At 40.1% G+C, this 23,946-nt stretch overlaps 1 protein-coding gene across 2 annotated transcripts in view; it reads right to left on the bottom strand.

The window, feature by feature from the left end:
• GABRB1 (gamma-aminobutyric acid type A receptor subunit beta1) overlaps positions 1 to 23,946 on the bottom strand; it is a 146,551-nt gene that overhangs the window by 58,002 nt on the left and 64,603 nt on the right. For both annotated transcript variants that reach the window (XR_010071124.1, XM_063335223.1), the window contains exon 4: positions 17,219 to 17,439. Coding sequence is in view for 1 of the 2 variants with exons in the window: in XM_063335223.1 (XP_063191293.1) it covers positions 17,219 to 17,439 (221 nt within the window). In the remaining variant the exon portion in view is untranslated. The remainder of the gene's footprint in view (positions 1 to 17,218; positions 17,440 to 23,946) is intronic.

Genomic DNA, 23,946 nt, shown 5'->3' with positions numbered 1-23,946 from the left:
AAATGTAGGAAAGTATGAAAGACATCATGCCAACCTGTATTGTTTTGAAACTCCTCCTTCTGCTTTCCATCCTGTATAACTTTTTTTGCTATTATTCTCATGTTTAGTAGCTAAATAACATGTTATTGCTAAGACTCAGTGTTCGGGTAAGCCTAAAGAAGTCTGCTCAGTGGATTATCATGAACTCCAGATTTTCAAAGAGCAAGATGGCTTATCGCAAGATAAGCAAAGAGACAGTTCCTCTCTTACCCCCAGCAGATCAAGAATGCAAAAGGAATATGTAATTTGTAGGGAACGATTTACACTTTGGGTTTAGTCCCCCCCTTTTTTTTTCTGTTTCAAAATTGTCTGAGAAAGCATGGGTTCCTTGGGTGAAGAGGCTTAATGTTGCTTGCCTTGGTTTTTTTTTTTTTTTTACCTTCTGTTATGTGCTGCAAGTGGTGTTCTATAAGGAGCTGTTACACTGTGCTCAAATTCTGTACCAGTTATGCTGTGGTTTCACAGATTGATTTCTTTCCCTTGAATGGGCACCTTCTTTTTATATTGAAGGAAGGAGTTGGGAAGCTTTGCAGGAGAGGGGTCTAAAAACAGGTTTGGAAATGTTATATTTTAAACTTTATATATTGAAGTATCTACTAGCTTAATACATTCTTCCTGGGTCTAATTTAAGGCTTCTTAAGAAGGCTTCTTTGGAAGGAGGAATATTTACATATAAATTTTAATTCCTGTTACATTTACACCAAATAAGTGCATGCCTGGCATAGTGGGAAGAACTATGATAAGGTTTGTTGTGTTTTTTTTTTTTTCATTTGCACATTTAACTCCCCTTGCTATGGCCAGGGCTGTCTCTTTTGAGTATGCTAATAGCTCTTCAATTTGGCAAATAATACCTCACTTATACTGATAAAATTTCTGACTTGTACTCACTTATACTGATAAAAATGGCAGAAGATTGAGTTATTCCCCATGTGAGTGAAAATTCATGGATCGTGCTATGCAGTATTCAGGCAGCTTTACTTATCTTGTGGCCGTGCAGGCCTTTGAATATTTTTCAAGAAAATGCTTTGATATTTTCACTGGCATCTTAAAAATAAGCCTGACATTTTGCCACTAAGAAATAATAGAAAAAAAGGAATTAGAAATGGAATAAAAGATCACTAGTGAATGAAAGCTCATATACATATCAAACAGCCATCATTTCATTGCTCATAAAAGACAGATGCTCCCATTGCCATTGAGAAAACATTTCCAGTGAAGCCAGCTCTCCACCATCAACGTCCTGAGCTCATAGGGACACCTACAAAACATCCTCAAAGATGAATCTGGAAACTAAGCTTTGTGATTGTACCACTTGTAACCAGAAGAGTGAAATGATATGGGTACAAAATACTCGTGGAAAAAGCTGTGGGTAGTTTAATTGCACAGCGTTCTGAACAGCCGTACATGGTGGAATGGAGGAGGTAGCGACTGCAGTATGGGTTGAAATATTTTACATGAGTTTTGTCAGGAAATAAAATACTGATGGATCTGTGAGTTCAGAGCAATTGTTCTAAACTGTATTTAACCTGAAATTTGTTGCTTTGGTTTGACCTAAAGAGCAGTTTGTGTGCCTGAAAACTTTCCTGAAAACTTGTCTATTTTTTTGTAGTTAAATCAGGTGGTGTAAATAAAAAAACCTATTCTTCCATAAAAGACAAAGACGAATTTTGGAATTTTTCTTTTCCTGCTGTCCTAAAAATATTTTAGTAGGTTATTTTTTTTGTTGTGGCTGCTTGTAGGGTTGGTTTTCTGTGGTTTTTTTTTTGTCTTTGTTGTTGCTAAACAAACTGAATAAGCCTAATTCTGTTTACGGCATCTTTCATGATAACCACACAGATCATCCACCAGTTTGGGTCCTTTACACCTAGCACACAGGCTGTCCGTTTGAATCTTCGTGCCTTTCCCAGAAGTAGGAATATTTTAAAATATTTTACGTATTTAACTAATACCAACCAAATGCATTTGTTATGCAGAGAAAAATTATTTCTTTTTCTCCTGTGTAGTCATTTGCTTATGAGAAATTAAGCATTCGGTGACTCTAAGGTTGATAGTATACCATATGTAGAGTAATTAAATATTACTGAAACATCTGTGCCATACCTTCAGAACAAAACTCTTCTTTTTGCTTGTTTTCTGAAGGCAGAGTCCCAGCAGGGGGCTCCCAGGTAACACTGAGAAATCTTTAGTAGTCTTAACGCACGCTAGTTGCCCGCATGTGGATGATAGCTGTGTATTTGAAAACTTTCTAGAATTTGAGTTAAATTACTATTTAGCGTCTTTATTAAATTTTTTTTAAAGCATTTTACCTAAGGAAGGTTTTGGTTGCTAAACTCTTCTGGCTCATCTTAAAGTGTTTCAGGGGAAATTGCTGTTCTGTGGATCCAAAAGTAGATGGTGAATAGCTGAAATTTTTGCCTTAGATCTTTTAAAAACCTGGCTGGTACACGTCTTGTGCCAATTTAGACTTAACACCATCTAGAATCCCAGAGTTTGGAATTCTTATACATTTTAGTAATTTTCTGCAAACAGAATATATGTTCTGTTTCTTCTGTATATATATTCTGTATATATATCTTCTGTATATGAAGAAGAGGCAGCATTAATTCTATTGAGCACAATTATCAGTCACATGTAAAAAAATAATTTAAAAAATGAAAACGTGATATATCATACTAGAATCCTGCCCGCTCCCCCCGAAGTGCTAATTTTATATCTGTTTCACTTCTTTCAGCGAAAGACTCAACAGTTGGAGACCTTGTAACAAGACAAGTAGTCTGGTAACTAACTGTATTTCAAATGATGCCAGTTGGGGTCAGTGGAATAATTCTTAGGAAATAATTTGACATTTTTTTTCTTCTCTCCCCTCCCTTCACTTGCAAAATGTCTGACTAGAGGTTCGTGAAATGCATTTATTCAGATGAATTTCTTCAGATATTGAAATATCTCTTGTAGCATAGTTTATGAGCTAATAAAATAGAAATGGAGGTTGTTTTTTTTTTTTTTTTATTGGACTCCAAAGGTGTGTTCCACAGATGTTTTCTGACAGAAGGAAATAATGGGAAATGGTTTAAGACATTATTTGAGCTAAATCCTTACCAATAAAATAAATCAGTGCAACGTTTTTCTTTCCCTTGATCAGTTAGAACATACTAAAACTAATAAATACAGCATTGGTGACATATAGGTGATTTACTTGGATAACTCTTAGGTCTGTTAAAAACTCTTAAGTATTATCTCCCATTTTACCAAAAAATACATAGCCTTAAGAGATATAGCCTTTCCTTTGTAAAAAGGTTTCTCATCAAACCTAAGAACAAGTTTGAGATAACCCACCTCAGCTAATAAAACCAAAAATACTAAGATTTCCACCCCAGATTTACTTTCCAGGTTCTTCATTTACACAAATATATTGAGAACAGGAATGGAAGTAGATTTATGCTTCCAATATAACCACTTGATCACACTGTCTTACATGGTTTACAAATCCATCTATCTAAAGATTATGAAAAATGCTGTATTTGCAGTCCCTTGTGAGGTGGCTAGAGCGGCTCTGCTAAAAGAGGTGTCAGCAGCACGCATCGGAGCATCAGATAGTTAAATTTCCCAGGCCTGAGAAGTGCCAAGGGGTCTAAACTCCCCCAGATTTCTTCTGCTTGTGCCATGATGCATGGGAGATGTCAGCTTACCCTTTGTATGTAACTTATCTTCTTGGATGATAAACTTTTCTGTCCGATCTGTAGAAATGGTGGTAATATAAGAGGGTCTGTGTGTATATATCTTTTTGGAAGATGATTGGTGTCTTGTTGGACCAAGCCTGTTTTAGGCACACAGCTTTGAAAAATCGGTCCTTGGCATTTTTTTCATGAAAGTGAAGAACTGGACACTTTTCATGTGTGGAAAATACACAGTTTTGCAAAATATCAGCACAAATAACTTGTACTGGTTCTGTTTTGCTTTTAGCTGTTCTTTCCAAAGAGAAGCTAAAGTATATCCTCTTACTAGCCTGAAAGGAACTGTGTGTGGTTTTTTTTGTTTGTGTGTATGTGTTTTGTTTGGTTGTTTCAGGGTTTGGGGTTTTTTTTGGTTTTGAGAGTTCTATTTGTTTGGGTTTTTTTAACGGAACTTCAAGAATTGGAGCCAATCCCTTCTGTCAGTGGAATATGTTGTTGGTAGCATGTCCAGAGAGGGGCAACGAAGCTGGTGAGGGGTCTGGAGCACAAGCCTTATGAGGAGCGGCTGAGGGAGCTGGGGGTGTTCAGCCTGGAGAAAAGGAGGCTGAGGGGAGACCTTATCGCTCTCTACAGCTCCCTGAAAGGAGGGTGTAGCCAGGTGGGGGTCAGTCTCTTCTCCCAAGTAACAGGCCATAGGACAAGAGGAAATGGCCTCAAGTTGCACCAGGGGAGGTTTAGATTGGATATTAGGAAAAATGTCTTCACTGAAAGGGTTATTAAGCATTGGAACAGACTGCCCAGGGAAGCGGTGGAGTCGCCATCCCTGGAGGTATTTAAAAACCAGGTAGATGTGGTGCCGAGGGTCATGGTTTAGTGGTGGCTTTGGCAGTGTTAGGTTAATGGTTGGACTTGGTGATCTTAAAGGTCCCTTCTGACCTAGATGATCCATAGTACTGAGGTTGGTGGCCGTGACTGCTGTGTTACTCTGGCTTGTGAGCAGGTACCTCAGCTAAGGTGAAACCAGCCACACTAGGTGTAGACAACACTGTACCTGGGCTGGAGGAGCTGAGGCTGATATTGCTGCCTGGTGATGTACCCAGAGATCAAGAAATAGTCTGCAGTCAGCTCTGACTCTAGGGTAGGTCACTCCTATGTAAACGTACCTATTGTAGGTTTAACTGCTGAGTGAGTTTCAAGTTGCTTTGTCCATGCTTTTGACTCTTGCTTTAGACTCCGAGTAGCTCCAGTACTTCTGATACTTCTAGATTTTTCCCTGAAAGTTTATGTCTAATTGTATTTGTAATGCAATCAAATATGTCATCCAAAGCTACATAAATTGCATTTGCAGTACCTACCTCCTCGTGTCTGCTCAGGTTGACTTCTCAGTCTAACAAAAAGAGGTCAGACTTGCAGTTTAAGGTGGGATAGTATTTATTACTAATGCTATAGTAGTACTTGGTAATTTCACCTTATTAATGGCCTAATAAGTTAAAACATTCTAGTTGTCACACATTCTGCCTCCTAAAATGAGCACATTTTGGCCTGGCAGTTATGAGACCATGTATGTTTATGCTACCGCAAAAGTGCCGAATAGAGGAATGTACTATTGTATTTTATAGAGCAATTCATTTTACATTTTATTCTGCTCAAGGGTTGGCCATTTTCTAGATTGTAAATTCTCTTGTAGCTACTTCTACATTAGGCCAATGATATTTGAGAAGAAAGGCTAATCCTCTTTTTCTTTTAAGTGGAGATATTTGTAGAAGAGTGAAGGTTAAGGAGAAAATATATTGCTTGAAAACATTATTTTTTTTTTTAATGCATGATTATTTGCATTTTAGCATGGTACTCTAAAAAACAGTTCTTAATCTGTGTTAAAATTACTTAAAACTGCTGTGTTTGATTGCCTTAGTGAATTAATCGAGGCAGGGCTGCTCTCAGTGCTGACACCTTTAAACTCTTGACATGGTACACGCCAACCTTCTGGGTGGTGCAGCACAGAGCAGGAATGGCCTGACAGCTGCGAGCTTTGTGAGCAAAGGGGATGTCGCTGGGAAGCCGCAGCCCCCACAACCTGGCACCTTTTATTAATTTTCCATTTTCACTTTGTGTGTCGTTAGCGAATGGGCTGTCCCAGGCACTTGTTCAGGATTTAGGCAGCTTTAGGATAGTGTTTGTTAGGACGGCTCTTGTCTCTTAGAGAGAATGCCTAAACAAAGACTTGTCGCTCCTGTGGATCTCTCTGCATTCATTGATCTGGTGCAGGTCTGGTAAAATATTTGCTGCCTCCCCTAGGACCTTAATTTACCTGCCTGATACTTTTATTGCTTAGAAGAGGTACAGATTTACCCCACATTCCTCGCCCCTCTGATTTTGGTTGAACTGGTGCTTTACTGGTTTCACTGATCAATATAAATGAAATCAGAGTGGGGTTGGTTTTGAGCAGCTAAGAACTTAAGTTTTCTCCTTAAATAATAATTGTTTTCAGCATGCTTGAAATGAATAGCATGCAAATTGGGAATCTGCAGCAAAGTACAACTTTAATTACTGTCCCCTTTTTTTATTATTAGAGGGGAATGGATTTGGTTTTTAGCAAATGTCTTTTTAATGAACTTCAAGATGTGGAAAACATACATGCTGTGGTATGTATCAAATGTATGTTTATATGCAATGTACTACTAACATATGTTAGCATATTAGGATTAGCACAGATCTCTATTGTTATGTACTTTTAGACAGCATTATATAAAAACATATAGTAAAAAATCTGTACGGCTAACAATACATACCAGCTCTGTAAGTGAAATTGCAGTGGTTTTTAGAAAAGCTTTTTCCTTTTTCTTTCAAAAATACAAGTAAGTGGTGTAACTGTATATGTCCGTTCAGTGTTGCAAAGTATCTGCAGCAAGAAATGTATTCAAAATCTATTATTTCAGGGAAAAAGCAAATATTATAAAGTTATGCAAACTTAAGTGCTAACTTCCATAGAATCATTTAGGTTGGAAAAGACCCTTGGGATCATTGAGTCCAACCATCAACTCCACTCTACAAAGTTCTCCCTTACACCATATCCCTTAACACCACATCTAAACGACTCTTAAACACATCCAGGGATGGTGACTCCACCACCTCCCTGGGCAGCCTATTCCAGTGTCTGACCACTCTTTCTGTGAAGAATTTTTTCCTAATGTCCAGCCTAAACCTACCCTGCTGCAGCTTGAGCCCATTCCCTCTTGTTCTATCGCTAATTACCTGTGAGAAGAGACCAGCACCAGCCTCTCTACAATGTCCTTTCAAGTAGTTGTAAAAAGTTATGAGGTCTCCCCTCAGCCTCCTCTTCCTCAAACTAAACAGTCCCAGCTCCTTCAATCGCTCCTCATAAGATTTATTCTCCAGGCCCTTCACCAGCTTCGTTGCCCTCCTCTGCACTCGCTCCAGCACCTCAATATCTCTCTGGTATTGAGGTGCCCAAAACCGGGCACAATACTCAAGGGGTGGCCTCACCGGTGCTGAGTACAGGGGGACAATCACCTCCCTCCTTCTGCTGGCCACACTATTTCCAATACAAGCCAGTTTGGCATTGGCCCTCTTGGCCACCTGGGCACACTGCTGGCTCATGTTCAGCCACTTGTCAGTCAGAACCCCCAGGTCCTTTTCTGCCAGGCAGCTCTCCAGCCACACTGCCCCAAGCCTGTAGCGATGCGTGGGGTTGTTGTGGCCCAAGTGCAGCACCCGGCACTTGTCCTTGTTGAAGCTCATTCCGTTAGCATTGGCCCATCGGCCCAGTCTATCCAAGTCTCTCTGTAGGGCCTCCCTATCCTCATGTAGATCAACACTCCCGCTTAGCTTTGTGTCATCTGCAAACTTGCTGATGATACCCTCTATGTCCAGGGTATGAAGATGAAATATGTGCTGCTGCAACTGCCCACGCTGATACAGTAAGAGTTACATGGTTCACTTGAGAAAACCTTGTGGGGATTTTCTTTCTGGTTGCTCAGTTATAAGATATCTGTGCACTTAACAGGTTATCAGGCGTGAGCTTTTGTAGCTTGTGAGAGGAGAAAGCTGAGATGGTAAATATACAAAAGCTCTTTTCTCATCTGATACCTAACCCCTAAAAGCAAGTAAAGAAAGAAATACTCATAAAAAATTACCTGTAAAAAATTACCTATGCTATTATTGAATGAAGTGATTCTTAGAGTGTATATAAATTTACTTCAAATTCTTCTTGATCAAAGGTACTTCAATCTTAATCTCTGCCATTAAATTTATTTTGACTTAATTTCTGTCTCCCAATGTGTTTGGGACAACTATAAGTAATAGCATTATTTACACACACTAGAAATGAGCTTTGGTGTGAATGCAGTTCTTTTAAAAATAAATAAATGTTAAAAAAAAAAGACTATTATATTTATAAGTGCAATTTTGACGCAGATTCTGTTGACAGTGTCAGAGTAATAATTCCAAAGTATTGGAAGACGTTTGCCCTTCTGATGTGAGAGAAAGGGAGGACTTGCTCAGATTTAGTAGGCAGAACATAGTCTCTAAAATAGAGGCTAAGAAAATCATCCAAAACCAATTTATTCCAAGACAGCAAGAGATGATTACATAGAAAATATGTAATCCATACTTTGCAGTGCTCTTCAACTTTAAAACGAAACATTTGTTAAATGTTGTCTTATTGTTTTTTAATTGCTCTTTGGATAGTATCAATGTGGTTAAATAGTATTTTAACAACATTAATGTATTTAAATAGGTGACATAATTTCAGGAATCTGAGTTTGATCTGGACTCTGCTTGAATCAGGTGGTCTTTGAATAAAGCCTAGTGGGCTTTAGTTCTACAAAATGCTTATAATTCAGTTCTTCAAAGTGCTGTACTTGATAGCCACAATCAATTACAGCATCTAAAGCTTGGGTTTAAATTCAAGCCTGTGAAGCCAGTTGTGGCTCCACCAGATTGCTTACGTACTGAACTACTGATTACAAGAGCCACTGCTCACATATTTAACGCTGAGTCTGTGTTAAGTATTTGTGGTTTGTGGTTCTTTTGTTGGTGTTTTGTTTTTTTTTTTTTTTTACATACTCTATAGGACTCATTCCATCTCAAGTATTTCCCCACCTTCCCCAGGTTATTTTCACGTTAAAAAAATGCTACATTAAAATGTAATAAAAATTAATTTGGATGAAATTGTTCGAAATCAAACACATACACTTATTTGACGGTTTGGTTGGAGTTTATGAACAGTCGCTCCCCACAGAGCTGCATGTTTTTGCCACATCTGCTATTCACTGGGGATAACAGAGTGGTGAGATTTGCCTTGCGCGCTGCTGGAGGGGTTTCCGTCCATGTGCTCTCGGTGGTGAGGGGTTTTGGGATTGGTGCGACCAGTGGTGACTCCTTGCTGTTTGTGAGGCCATTTGTGCTAAAGGAAGACAGCAAGGATGTATCTCAGTTACGCCTGGGGCTTCCTACCCTGCTGGGACCCTTATAGTTTTCAGTCTTCTATTTCCATTTGTCCTATTTATTAACTACCAATTTACCACTTAATTTTACCAAGCCTGCGGGCTATGTTTTGTGCTTGACACTGAATAAAACCTCAGTGTTTGGGAAATGGTATTTTTGGTTTGCACATAAAAGCCCATAAGCGGTTACAGGTTTTCTGCTTTGCCTGCAGTAGTAAAGGTTTATATAAATCACGCCTCATACGCTTTAAGGGCTGTGTTCACTTTTGTCTTAAATTTCATCGGTTTGGCCTGTGTCATTTCAGTTATAAACTATTAACAGTGATCTTGGTCTCAGGTATTCTTCATCAAACAGTGTTAAAAAATTAACAAAACCCTATGTTGATTGGTATCTTATATTACATATAACAAATTTGTGAGTAAAGTAGTAGTGAGATTGCATTTCACTGTGTGCGTTACATGGACATAGCATAAAAGTCACAAATCTAACCGCTCTAGACCAAAGAGGTGCCTGAACTGAGGTTGTCTCTCTGATTTCCAGCCATGGCATTAAGCAGCCTCCAGGGATGGGTATAGAGCAACACGGTACGTAAGAGTTTCCCACCAGTGCCCAACTAAATGCTGGAGAAGTAAAACAATGACGAATTAAGCGTCATGCAGGGAATGGACTAAATGTGCTGGTCCCCCACTGATTTATCATCCTTATCATCCTGTAGCACTCCGTCCTTTCCAATCTTTGTACATTAAGTAGGGGGATAAGAAACCGCAGGCTGGGCACGAGGAGCGCTAGGAGCAGCTGGAGGCGGCGGGTTTGGGGAGAAGCGCTCACCCCTGGGGAGGAGAGTGCAGTTAAGCCGGCAGGGAGTTGTAAATGTGGATTTCAGCACCTAAACCGGAGAAAAGGCTGGCTGGACCTGAAAAAATGTTTCTGAAATGCGACAGGCCCAGTGGGGAAGCAGAGCTTTGTGCTGCCCCTGCCGCGTTGCCAGCTACTGGCAAGTTAGAGGGATGCAGGGGACACCCAGCCTGGGGAGGAGACAACCATTAGGAAAACCAAAATCGAAAAGTGCTTTTTATTTGAATTAGGGTAACACAGTGGTTGGTTGTGGGGCTAGGTTACAGTTACTTTATTCTTGCTATTTTTTGTTTGGTGTCTGAATATAATTACATCTCTCTCTGCATCTTAAAAACAAAGCGAGCAAATACAATTTCTGCAGGATTCGCTTGTTCTGTTCCACATTTTTTTTCCCCTCAACTAGAACATGTAACTGTTCTTCAGTTAGATTTGCTCACTGAAAATGAGTAATGCTGAAGTGTCTCGTTCCCTGGCGCTCCTTCACCACTCTTGCCTAGAGCTATGAGACAGGCTACACCTGTACTGCCTCCTCGTGCTGTCGGCAGGATTTAGACAAGCACATCCCTCAGCGTCTGTGTGAGAAATAAGCTATATCTTAGTATGCCGGTGCCTGCTTGTGTGCTACCGTGCTTCATGCAGTAAATTGTAGGCTGTGGCTGTATTGAAAAGATAATATATACGTTTGGGTTTTTTTCCCCCTCAGAATGTGTTATACAAACCAGTTTACAATCTCTATCAAATTAACTGCAGTGACCCAGAACAGACTGTGTCAAATTAACCAGTTTTGCACGTGATAAAAACAATCCTGAAAATATATTTTTAGCTTACGGCAACATCACATATTGGTGGTGCTGCAGCTCCCAGGCAAATACAGATGTTTTCTGTTATGACTTCATAAACATGCAGGCTGGAGGAGTCCTTGCCTAAGCATGAGAGAGCATAAGAGAACTTCGGTGCTTTTTTCCCCTCTGGTCACTGCCGAGGGTAAGGAGTAGCTCTTTCTCCTACAGCTACTGAAGCCTGGTTAATAACGGCAGCTGTACTCCATGCATGGACTGTTGGTGCCAACTGCTGTCTCCCCATGGGTTTAGGGACTGGTCATTGCTCACCCATCTCCTTACACCAGCCACACCATGCACAAGGGCTGGGTTATGGAGAGAGGAGAGGACAGTAGGTTTGACAGAGGAGCACAGACAATTCAAACAGTCTGCAAGCAGCGGGAGGGACAAAGAGAAAAATCCATCTGTTTAGGATCAACCTGCTGTGTCCTCTTCCTCTCCTTTTTTCCTTCTGAGTTAAACAAATGCTCCTAGCAGTGCATCTCCTGCGATTAGGGGCCATGCTGGCTGCCCATCAGGCACGTTTGCTCGTTGTAGTCTGTTGGAAGAAAGTTTGCAGCAGGTCCAGCATGACCTGTGGCAGCCTGAACCGGCATCCACAAGGCACATGTGAACTGCCCCCCTCGCCCCTACCCCTTCCTAATAGCTCTACATTGAGGAATACATTAATTTGCCTGTGAAAACTGAAAACTGACCCTCGGAGATGGAAAAATTTTGGGAGGTGGAAGAAATGATAAATCTTTGATTGACTTATTTTTGCAAAGTTCCTGTATATGTTCAGGTTTCAAAAATATAAAAGAAGTCCCAATTGGTTCTTGTGAACTTTAATACCAGGTAACCACATATGAAAGCTCTAAGTAGGAGAAAGTAAAGTTTCCTGTGTCAGCTGTGATCTAATGTTTTGCTCTTCCTTGGATTCTTTATTCCAGCATAACACTCTTTTTAAAAGATGCCTGGTGCTAAATATTTTGGCATCGATACATGGAAGAAATAGCTGTTTGTATCATTTTCAAAACTACTCTATCACCTGATAAAAAAAATGCCTTATAAGTTGTTCTGCATTTTTCTGTAGAGTGAAATAAAAAGTAGCTTTTCAGTTAGATGACAGCAGTTTTTATCATTTAGAATGACTGCAGTCTCTTTTTTGGCTGCGGCTGTTCAGTAACACAGGTGAGGACAATCTATTGAGTACCAGCATAAGTAGGCTGCTTGTTGTTATGATGGGATGTCCTCAAAAGGACCCAATAACCGACTCTTTAATAAAATCCATGAAGGTGTGTGGAGAAAAAACAGAACTCCTTAGCCCCAAATCATGGCAATACAATACCGATCCACAAAGCAGTGAAATTTCACTGTACTAAAAGATGAAATCCTGGCTAGCAAGTTTCTTTAGCAACACTCTCAGATATATCGTCAAAATAGAGACAGTCAAGAAGGGAAATTTACACTCGGTTTTACTTTAAAGATTGTATTTAAAACCAAAGCATTCTGCATTTAAATAGAGCTTTTCTTGCACTCAACCTTTAGGATATGCTGGATGGGCTTCCATGGATATTGCATGAATAAGTTGTTAGTAAATCCAACGTTACGTGGGTCAATTCACATTTGTGAACTGGGGGGAGGTAGATGGATGTGTCTGACAGCGTTTACTTCACAGATGGCCTTATTTGTGCAAGAAGTGGTGAAATAAGTCCTTACATTGAAGGCAAAGATCATCCTTCTGCCCTGCCCTGCTGCAGCTGTAACGGTGCCTGGCCAAGGGGCATCCTCTGCTGCCGCTGTATAAAAATGCATGGTCTCACTAAAACCAAAGGTTGTCGGTGGTCCAAGCCAGACCTCCATGTACTTGTCGCAATATGCTCAGTTCCCCTGCCTTGAAATAAAGACCTGCTCTAATGAAAGATGGGTTTGTGTCTGAACATCCGAAGGGAGGGAAATCTGTGTAAAGGTATCGCTGAAGGTATGCTGCACTTCTTGACAACGAATATTTTGGAAAGATACGCTTCTTTCACCACACCAGACGAAATTTTGCTGATGCTTGTTCTGAGGCAACGTCATGATAAGAGAACAGATGTCTTGGGAGCAATAAGATGTCATTGTTCTGCTAGTGAAATGCTGAGAAGAATTAAGAGGTGGCATAAAAATACTAGGAAAGGATGATTTAAATCAGAGCTTCCATTCTTGACATGATGACATAAGAATTTGAATATGGAATTCAGTACAATAAATTAGTAATGTTTCCTTAAATATCTTAAAGGCAGACTACACCTCGATCTTACCCGGGAAAGGGAGAGAAAGGGCAAACAAAGGAGATAACAGCATGTGGTGGCTCGAGAATGGAGAGCTTGGGGAGAGATTTCTAGAGAATCTTGCCTGAAAGGGCAGTAAAAGTAATGAGGAATACTGCTAGTGCCAAAAGGGTTATAGCTAATGGGACCCGATGACCTATTAAAAATGGGGGAAAAAAAAAAAAAAAAAAGAAGAATCCAGTATTTTACCAGCTGTACTGGGTACAGGCTAGAGCTGTCTCAGACGTGAGCCTCACAGTGCTGCAGGTTTGCACATTGACTCACAGGGATTTTTTTTCTTCCTCTTCAGAAGCAGGTGGCTACACCACCGAAAATAATAATAGCTGCCGGTGGGAGTACTTGATAGAAACTGAAGAATCATGCACTTCAGGTACATAATACTTAACAGTGACACTCAGCACCCCTGGTATATTTGAAATGGCATTCAGTGGCAGTATTAACATGGAGTTAAATATATTTATGTGTGTTTACTTGCTTGGGCAGTAGGATGAGTTATTGGGTTAGCAATGGTATGCATTATTCACTACTGTGAGTAATTAACAGAAGTAGCATTTGCAGTAAGAGACATAGCAACAATGCACAATTTTAGAGGGCGGAAGGTTTAGGAGTATTTTGTGTCTGTACAAGTTAATGTGCACACATTGTTCTTTAAACTGTGGGGATACAGCAGCGGAAAGTTATTGGGAAAAAATAGCTAAAGGGACTGTTTGTTTCATCATAGAAATAATACTATAATGGAGACACACTGAAGTGATAATCCCTTGCTATATGATCTAAAACCAGTCCAGTGCGTTCGGTGCATATTTCCCTTGTTTATTCATCTGTAAAGCCAGACCTTGTTTTATTTTTCCTCAACTCTGTTGAGACTGAACATTGCATCAGTGCCAAACTGCCGAGTACATGGATGCGAGTAAAGCAGGTTATTTAGAGCTCTTTTGATTGTTCCAATTCCTGTTTAAGGAAGCCAGTAAAATTTCATATCTGAGGCCGCAAAGAAACATTTAACTCTGGACTGAAAATAGGAAATTTGTGTGGGGAATAAGAGGCATTGGGGGAAAGCAAGCATTTTAATCATCCTTGAGAGATGGTTTAATGCCCTGCCTAATTTGCTGGGAGCTCAGACCCTGGTCTGCAGTGTAATTGGTGTCGTCTGTCTTGTTCAAGTCACGCCAGGCCAATGCTCCATCTTCTGTAATGAAAGTAAAACTCCCAGGTCACAGCTTCTCTGGGAGAGGTTTGGTGATATCGTCTTCACACACTCTACTGCATAGAAGTCAGATGCGAGATAATAGGTTGCAAAGTTTCTTCTCTACCTGTGAGACTAAGATTGGAGCTGTGCTCAATTTTCTAACAAGCAATGTTGAATTTTACCTAAGAACATCTTCTGCAACATTCTCTCTTGTTTTATTTCTTATGAGGCATGTGTCATCTGCTGTATGAAGAAATTGGTTTGTGTGATCTAAAGGTAATCGATAGGCTGACAGAAGCGTATTTATTACCATGAGAAGACTGACCGCTAATAGATGCAAACAGTGCGGTAATTGCCATCTGTTGTGTGAAACCCGTTTCAGTGTCTCTTAACTTCATTCTTTCTTCTGCTCGTTTGTTTTCTCTGTCTTGGATCAGATCTTTCTTGTGGGATGGGGACATTACACGTGTTTTCGCTGGCAGCTGGCAGACCCAAATCTGCTCACCACATATGTCTAAGTAGCTGCCTCGTCCTTGGAGGAAACATGGCACATCAGCTTGAGCTGCGAAAAAGACCCAACAGCTGAGCATCTCTTTCTGCGTGTGGTTGGTGATGACAATGCTGTTGGTGGATATAGGGACATCTGGCAATGCCTGGTCCTGCTGCACCCTGAGCCCCTGCTGCCTTCTCTGGGGTGAGAAGGTGGGGGAGCCCAGAAACCTGGGAGAGACCCAGGTTACCCCTCTGCCAGCGTGTGTTAAGGGCATGAGTCAGGGATGAGGGAGAAGGGAATCGCCCAGTGTGTGGAATATAGGTTTCCCTTCATATTAGTGCAGCTTTTTTTTCCTGTTTATTTGGTTTTTTGCTTCCGTTTGGTTGTCCTACTGAGAGCAGTGGTACTGGAGGTATTGGATGGGGTATTAAGTGGCGGAGCTGCTGCTGCACAGTTCAGAGCTTCTGCCTAATTCCAATTCCCCAATCCAATGTTGACGGGTATTTAATCATATGAGCCAGCAACCTCGTTGTGTGAAGGTGACCATCTCTGCTGTTGCGCTGGGGGTCTGCCTGAGCACCTCTGAGGGGAGGAGCACAGGCCTTATGTTCAGGCAAGGTCACAGCTCCTCGGCCAGGCTGGTGGATGAAGCACGTGAGAGCACTTGCAGCAGGCTGACCAGATGTCACAGCTTCTTTTCCTATTTCTGCTGAAGACAGGTATTGATACCAGACGTATGGCATGCGTGTGGAAGTACGTGCATGGCATACGTTTCTAGGTGCAGTTTATATTGTATACAACCTGTATACAACTGCCTGTGAGGGACTACTTGGCTCTAATGCACGTTCTTGCCACTGTGCAAATCCTGGAATGTACATAAATTTAGTTCCTGGCCTTAAAAATCAAAAAAAGAAATGTTTTGAAAAGTTCTCAGGCCAAAAAGTCCTCTGATGATAACTGCCCTGCTACACGGATTTTTCAGGAGTCAGTTTGATTGAAAAGAACTGCAGGAGGTCTGAATGCAATGGGAGAGATGTATTTTTCAAATGCTCCGTTTAGCAGGCAATAACGACAGCCTGTAGTCTATCACTGTTTCCTCATGGGTTCCTTGTTTTCTCGTTCACAACTGAAGTGGCAGTTTTTCTGTACCAGAACAGATCTGGCTGTATCGAAGTGCCCGTGTTGTCGTTAGTAGCGACTGATGCACTGCCTGCAAATCTGACAAGTTCAAAAGAAAACTTATGATGAACCAAAATAATAATTTTTAAATTATTTTTTTGTTTCTTGTGAAGCTTCAGTTGATGGGTTGGAAGGCTTTCTCTGAGTGCATGAGTAGTGTTTTCTTTTAAAAGGTTAAGTTTTTATAAGCTAAGAGATTGTTTCCCCAAATATTATTTTCATTTTGAATTGCTGAAGCAGTTTGGTTTTTTTTTTCCCCAGTCCTATCTTAGGTACAATTTTGAGGTATTTCAGCTAGGTTTTATGCTTTATGGCTTTTTTTTTTCTGATTAACTGAAGTATGCTTTAAGCTTTATGTTTTCCGGATGTTATTTTCACTGTTGAATGATAACGGCAATCAAAGGTTGTTTCAAGCAGGCAATAGTTTGGTGGTGGTTTTTTGTGTGTGTGCGTGTGTTATTTTTAAAGCAAAAATAATGCAATTGCCTACTCAGGTTCTGCGGCAATCTCAACATAACAAATAACTTGGTTTAGTTTTAATTTTTCACTTGTGTGCCTTATTACAGTGTGTCTGTTCAGATTTTAGAATATATTTTTATCTACAGGTGGGAATATAGGTTGCACTCTAGGAAGAAGCAGTTGTGGTGTGAAGAGGCAGCGATAAACCAAGGCAGGTTAAAGGTATACAGACATCCTCAGATGTATGTATAATCCTTAAATAATTCATGTAAATTTACAAATGTTCTCTTTTTATTCCCTACCAAATGCTGGTCGCATTTCTTCAGATGACTCCAAGTTTATATTTTACATTGTCCTAAAGAACTGCTGGAGAAACTTGAGAAGGAGGAGGGAAGTGTTTATCTAAGCTGTGATCGATTATTAGGTGAGAACCATAATAAGAACTCATCAGTAATGTTAATATGCTCAGAAGAGCTGAAAGACACAGAGGTGTTAGGCTTTGTTAGTTATGGTTATAGCTTTTAAGGTAGTTTTGACGCCTTGTGGAAAATTCTTGGCTGTATTGTGGTGGTCTAGATGGAGTATATGCTGACTCATAAAGCTGCACTGAGAAACCAAGAAAATGGAGAGGAAAGCAGCATTGGTACTACCTGCACTTACCAATCTCACCTGGCATTCTGCCAGGACAGCCATATATCCAATTAAAAAACCCAACATACCGTAGGCCATAAAGGACTGTCCCATCTGGATGGAGTCGAATCATTCGGTTTTTCACCGTCACCCCATGGACAAATGACTTCTTGTCGTTTTGGAAATACGTGTCCGGCACCCAGAGCTGGTCAGCCACCCTGTTGTCCAGAGTTAGGTTCAAAGGTATTCCAGAATAAGAGAGCCTTTTATCCCGCCAGGACTGCTGGAAGTACATGGTCAGGGTGTAGTCCTAGGGAAGTAATAAGACGACATTTTTGTATTTTGCATACTGATTAACTTAACAGAAGTTTATCTTTAGATAACTCTCAGTAACTGAGTATCAATAGCAATAGGAAGTTTAAGGATCCTTAAGACATTGTCATTAACCATGATCATAAGTCTTGGCCTGTTCGTGTTAATGTCGAATTTCACACTACTTGCCAATGGCAGTGACCACCACCAGTCACGGGTTTCAAAACCCCCCAGGAGAGAGAGAATACAAAGTGCATTTGGGTCTCCAGCCTGTGGCTCACACTTGTGTGGTTTTTGACAGGTTTTCTTTATTGTGAAAAAAGCAGGGTTTAGCTGACCTCAGCCAAACAGCATTGCGTACTGTTGAGGATGCTCTTTTGATATTCCCTGTCTTTGCCCCAAAAGATTATTCCCCCACAATCTAAAAAATCCCTAGACCTCCTAGGAAAGAGCAAATATGGCCTCAGAACGTATAATGGACAACTTCTCATTCTGTCTGATGAATTTCCCAGATGCAGTGACCTTAGATAGCTGGGCACGTCTCAGCTTAGCCTGGGGAATCAAATAATACAGCATAGAAAATGAACATCGTCTCTTGACTGTCACATTGTACCTTAGTTGAAACGCCATTTATGCAGTCCTTCAGCTTTCACTTAGTCTGAAAAGAAATTGTTCTAGATGGCTTCTGGTCTGATTTACTCTCTCTTATGTCTCTGAGAATTTGGTGATTTTAAAGGCAGTCAAATTTTAAAAGTGGAAAAGACCATGTACTTTGTATCCGGTAGAGTTCTTAAAAGATGACTGGAACGACACTATGTGGACTATTAGTTTTCTCTTCCTCATCTCCTCCCCCAGGCCCCTTTTCAGGTGGCAGGCCATTTTGTGACACATTTTTATCGCAGAAGTGCAGCAAAATTATAGATATTATTGAAAAAATGGTCGGGGTAAGATTTTCTTTTATGTGAGGGAAAGCTTTAGCTCTGTCATTTTCACAAGTCCTAGCCTGGACTGTAATTTTTGAAGAAACAGAGAGCATAAAAGCTGTCTGCTGTGATTTGCTCACTTCATCTTCAGTCGCTTCTTAAAACTGTATCATTGCCATGAAATCAAAGCAGAGCTGTTACCTTTCAAGAAGCCTTTCTGCCTGAAATGTTGCATTTAGCAGAGCTATAAACTACAGACTTATCAGTAAAAGAAGTTAATGAAAATACTGTTCTTGCTTGCCCTGGGCTAGTAGTAGTTGTTTTGTATGGAGGAAATGTCATGATTTGGTGATCAGTGGTTGTGCGCAATAGGATGATTGCATCCATTCTGAGCACCGATTTGCAAGGATTTCATAGGTAACAGTTGAGAGTGCTGCCTAGGTGATGGTTCTCAAAGCTCAACCAAGAGAGACGAATAGCCAGGAGAAGCTACAAGAGATCTTAAAGGATGTGATTAAGTGAAAAAAAAAAAATAATTAAAATTCTATCTTGTGGCTATGGCTACTAGAAGAAAATGAGTCGCTATTTTTAGCATCACTGTCTGCTTTAGAAATTTTATTTCATCCAGCTGTGCTACATACAGAATGCTGCTGTTGGTAACACTACAGTCGAGAGAGTGATCCTCTGCCCTGCAACTGCGCTATGCTATGTAGAAATACATGGCAAGCCAATGTTAATGGGGAGAAAAAAATCTGAGCTTCATCCTAAAGGAATCTCAGTGTTTCTTAACTCAGAAAGAATGATCTATTTTTTCCATTCCCCAGAACGTGGGGGTGTTACTCATTGAATATTTTAATGAAGAAAATGAAGAGTCATATGTCGTGATTTTGAGAGTCCCTGTTGCTCTAACTGCTTACTTTAAAAAGCATAAGTTCAGGTTAATTTAATGAAAAGCAAATTATTTTCTGAGCTATAATAAACCAAATTATACAGTTATACATTCTCTATTTTTTTTTTTAAATGCAACATAGCCTTACCTTTCTCATATTTCATCAGTGAAGAATGAAATGCTAGCAAACCATATGGCTAGCCACATCTTGGAGGTTTTTGTATTTTTTTTTTTGTTTTCATTTTACAGTGGTGTGAGTGAAGTGAGAATTTAATGACTACTTGCCTTCAACACTGTAAAATTTGCTGGGGATTTTTTGGTTGCAAGATCCAGAGTGTATGAATAATTTCTGATTCTTTCATATCTATAGTGGTGACTGGTTGCAGAATTTTTTTTTTAGCTTTTTATGACAGCTTCCCAAGATCTCAAGCATCAGTCTAGATATGAAAATAAATCAGACTATGTTTAACTTTTGTATTTAAGAGTTTCTAATCATGAGTTAAAAAAGCAGGGCCCAATGTAAAATTAAAAAAGAGAATCTGTTTCTGTAGATAACTGTTCTTTTAAATGATTTAAAAAAAATCTTTTTTTTTTTTTAGAAGCACACTGAATATTTTTTTGCCTAACTGTACTTCCTATAATAAAAGAAAAAGCTGTAACGCTGACAAAAAATCACAATATTTCAGTAAACTTAATTGAGCTGTCTGTGCTTTCCACAAGTGTGTCCCTGCTTTTCCAGGGCACTGTCAACCTTCCCAGTGGTAAATGTCTAAGCACCAGTGATAAAGTTCTCTTGATGTGTATTGATTATTTTTTTTATTATTAATTTTTTAACGTGATGAATGCTGATTTGTTAGAATGAGATAGATTATTTTTTTTTCTTCCTTCCTTAGTAATTGTGGGAATTTCTTATTTCTTTGTATCAAACTGGCAATGAGTAAGTGAGCATGTATAGACGTGTGTATACATATATTAGTAAACATGTAAGTCAATCTGCGTATTAAACGTTATTTTAATAAGGTGCATTAAGTAACTAAGACAAATACTTACATGCTTGTCCTAGGTAAGACAGATTCTGTGAAAAAGTAAGAGAAACTAGCCTATTTTACTCAAAATGGCAAATTATTTCTTAATCTGAATTTAAGCAGCCTCATAAATAAATATTGGCACCAAGCATCACAGTTTGCTTGGGTAATATACATTTTTTGTAGTAAAGAAAATGGACGGATTACTGATCCATATTGTGCTTGAAGTTAAAAGAAAAATTCCAGTAAGTAATAGACTGGAGAGTTTTCATATGATACTAAATTTACTTTTTATTTCTATTTTTTTTTGGTTCTCTAATCTTTTTTTGTGCAACATGCATAGATGATGTAAAGGCAATAATGGAACTTTTCCTTCCCGAGAAACCTCTGTAGCTCTCTGAAACCGGTAGAGACGCACTAAAATAGCTGGGTAATTTGAACGTGCTGGTAATTTCCATGGTGTGCTTCACCAGTTCAGCACAGCAGAATATAACGTGGAGTACATTGTTATGTTATAATCTAACCGTCTGGGAGACAAAGAACTGCTCCTTCACCATGCTCAGCACTTGGATTAGGGACTCTGGTGGAGTAAAAGATGAGCTTACGTGTCTGCTCTACTGGCAGTTGCTTCATCTTTCACAGATTCCAAACATGTATGTTTTAAGGGGAAAATACGGATTCTTTTAACTTGTAGTGTTCAGCTTTGTGATCTAAAACACCTTTTGAGTTTGTTTTTTCTTTTTCTACATGTGTTTCATGTAATGAAAAAGAGCTTAGCACATTGTGATATGTTTAAGTAATAACCGAATATCAAAGCACCCACCAAAATTCTTACCAGCTAAAAATTAAAAATATGGATGCAGTTCTTAGCAAAAGTTAGTAAATGGAAGAATATTTTGTGACTATTTAGGCGTTCTCGGTCAATTCAATATCAAATGTTAAATCTCCAGATGAATTTGCATACAAAGGCACTGTGCAGCAAAACAAATACATGAAATGCATCTGTGTCATACTTTTAATAGATAACAGTGTATATTGATAGTTGGGGGATGCATACTTGTACACTCAAATGATCTTACATTTAAATGATATTCTCGGGAACCATCCAATAATTAAATACCTGGCAGCATCACAGAAAATGAGAAGCAATGCAATTCAAATATAGTGTAACTTAATCAAGACAAACATAACTGAAATTGCAATTCCAAATTAAATATGAAGCGATGATCAGAATACTAATATTGACTGTGATAAGGCCATAAATGTAGAACAGCAATATAAGTAAAATCTGCTGTGACTGCAAGCTGTTATTAACTGGAGAAGACTATTTTCTGTGTTTATCTGATACCAACAAGAATGGGAAGGGCAGAGTTTTGAGACAAGGGTTAAGTGCTGAATTTGTGAATTGGAAAAAAGGCATAATCATTCATATGTTGTAAGCTTGCTAATACATCAGAAGAAGCTGTTAGCATTTGTTTAGCAACAGTTAGCTGTCTTGTCTTGGAGCTCCTAGGGAAGACCTACACCCTCACCTGCAAAGGAGTTGTTTAAGATAAGGGAATGCAAATGGTGTGATGTGGTTTTTTTTGTGGTGTGGGGTTGGTGTTTTTTTTTTTATTATTTATTTTAAAATCCTGTATGATTTCCCATATATACCTAGTGCTCAATTCCAGAAACGGCACATAAGTTAGGGAAAAATATTTTAACCCAAATTATGGAGGAAGAAAATACTGATTCTGCTCATGCTCTTCTCTAAAAACGTCAGGGCAGCTACGTCTCTTTATTAAGTCTGCAGTCCAGCCAAGCAAGGAAGCCAGGGAGTTAGGGATGTGCACGCTAGTGCATCAATTGTATTTGCCTTCCTTTAGAATCACAGAATCATTTAGGGTGGAAAAGACCCTTGGGATCATCGAGTCCAACCATCAACTCCACTCTACAAAGTTCTCCCTTACACCATATCCCTTAACACCACATCTAAACGACTCTCAAACACATCCAGGGATGGTGACTCCACCACCTCCCTGGGCAGCCTATTCCAGTGTCTGACCACTCTTTCTGTGAAGAATTCTTTCCTAATGTCCAGCCTAAACCTACCCTGCTATCCTTTCTAAGGACATAGTTCAGTGTTCCTTTTGGTTTTGTTTTCAATGAGGACTGATGCAGCATATATTACCCAGCTCCCCTCTTCCGCCCAATGCAGCGTTAGGAGGGGGAAGCAGCATGTGCTCAAATTATTCAGTGCACTGGCCTGGCTCACAGGAGGCTGTGGTTCTTGTGAGATAGACTTCTGTCAGGGGAAACAAGATGGGAAGCTCCATTGACTCCAGGACTATAAATAAAATCCTTCTATTTTCCTGAGAGAAGGCGTTTGGTTTTTTTTCACAGGATCAGAATTTTGCCACAGTGAGTTTCGGTTTTGCAGAAATCACGTTTTCAGAAAATTGCAAATCATTTGTAGATGTGAGACTTCTGTAGGAGGAAAATGGTGTGCAAGGTATTGTTATTTTGTTTGAACCAATCGGTAGCTCTAGTTTCTAGTGAAGTGCCTGGCATTTTTGGTTTTTTTCAAATGTGCCGATAATTACCCAGAGAAACGTTTCATAAACCTTGTTGGCATTTATAACCTCACAATTAAATTAAGTACGTGGCATCACAGTTGTGTCTTACAGAAAGAAGCAGAGATCTGGCAGGAGTCCGCATAGCTGTAATAATGGTGCTCTTTATTGCTCAAAGCACAGCCAGGAACAAGATTAGACTCATTATAGGAGCAGCACGTTGGAAATGAAGGCGCTCATCATTACTGTATTGAGATCCAATATTACTCTTTGCAGTCAAGGCGGAAGTCCCCTTAACTGCAGCGGGATTGGAATGACCTCCAATGTCTTCAATCATTACTCAAAAAGCAAACCGAAAGGCAAAACATTTCTCCTGTGTGGTGGGTTGACCTTGGCTGGATGCCAGGTACCCAGCGAAGCTGCTCTATCACTCCCCTCCTCAGCTGGACAGAGGAGAGGAAATATCACAAAAGGCTCGTGGGTGGGGATAAAGACAGGGAGATCAATTGGCAATTACTGTCATGGGCAAAACAGACTCGACTAGGGAAATGAATTTAATTTATTGCCAATTAGAAGTTAGAGTAGGGTAATGAGTAATAAAAACTAAATCTTAAAACACCTTCCCCACACATCTCCCTTCTTTCTGGGCTCAACTTCACTCCCAATTTTCTCTGCCACCCCCTGCTGAGTGGCGCAGGGGGATGGGGAATGGGGATTGCTGTTAGTCCACCACAGGTTCTCTCTGCTGCTTCTTTCTCCTCATGGGGAGGACTCCTCACACTCTTCCCCTGCTCCAGCATGGGATCCCTCCCATGGGAGACAGTTCTCCATGAACTTCTTCAACGTGGGTCCTTCCCAGGGGCGGCAGTTCTTCATGACCTGCTCCAGTGTGGGTCCCTTCCATGGGCTGCAGTCCTTTGGGAACAGACTGCTCCAGCGTGGGTCCCCCATGGGGTCACAGGTCCTGCCAGCAAACCTGCTTCACTGTGGGCTCCTTTTTCCACAGGGCCACAGGTCCTGCCAGGAGCCTGCTCCAGCGCAGGCTTCCCATGGGGTCATAGCCTCCTTCAGGCATCCACCTGCTCTGGTGTGGGTTTCTCCATGGGCTGCAGG

Source organism: Chroicocephalus ridibundus, chromosome 5 (genome assembly GCF_963924245.1).
Source record: "Chroicocephalus ridibundus chromosome 5, bChrRid1.1, whole genome shotgun sequence".
NCBI classification, from domain to species: domain Eukaryota; kingdom Metazoa; phylum Chordata; class Aves; order Charadriiformes; family Laridae; genus Chroicocephalus; species Chroicocephalus ridibundus.
This window is presented reverse-complemented; position numbering and strand designations above follow the sequence as displayed.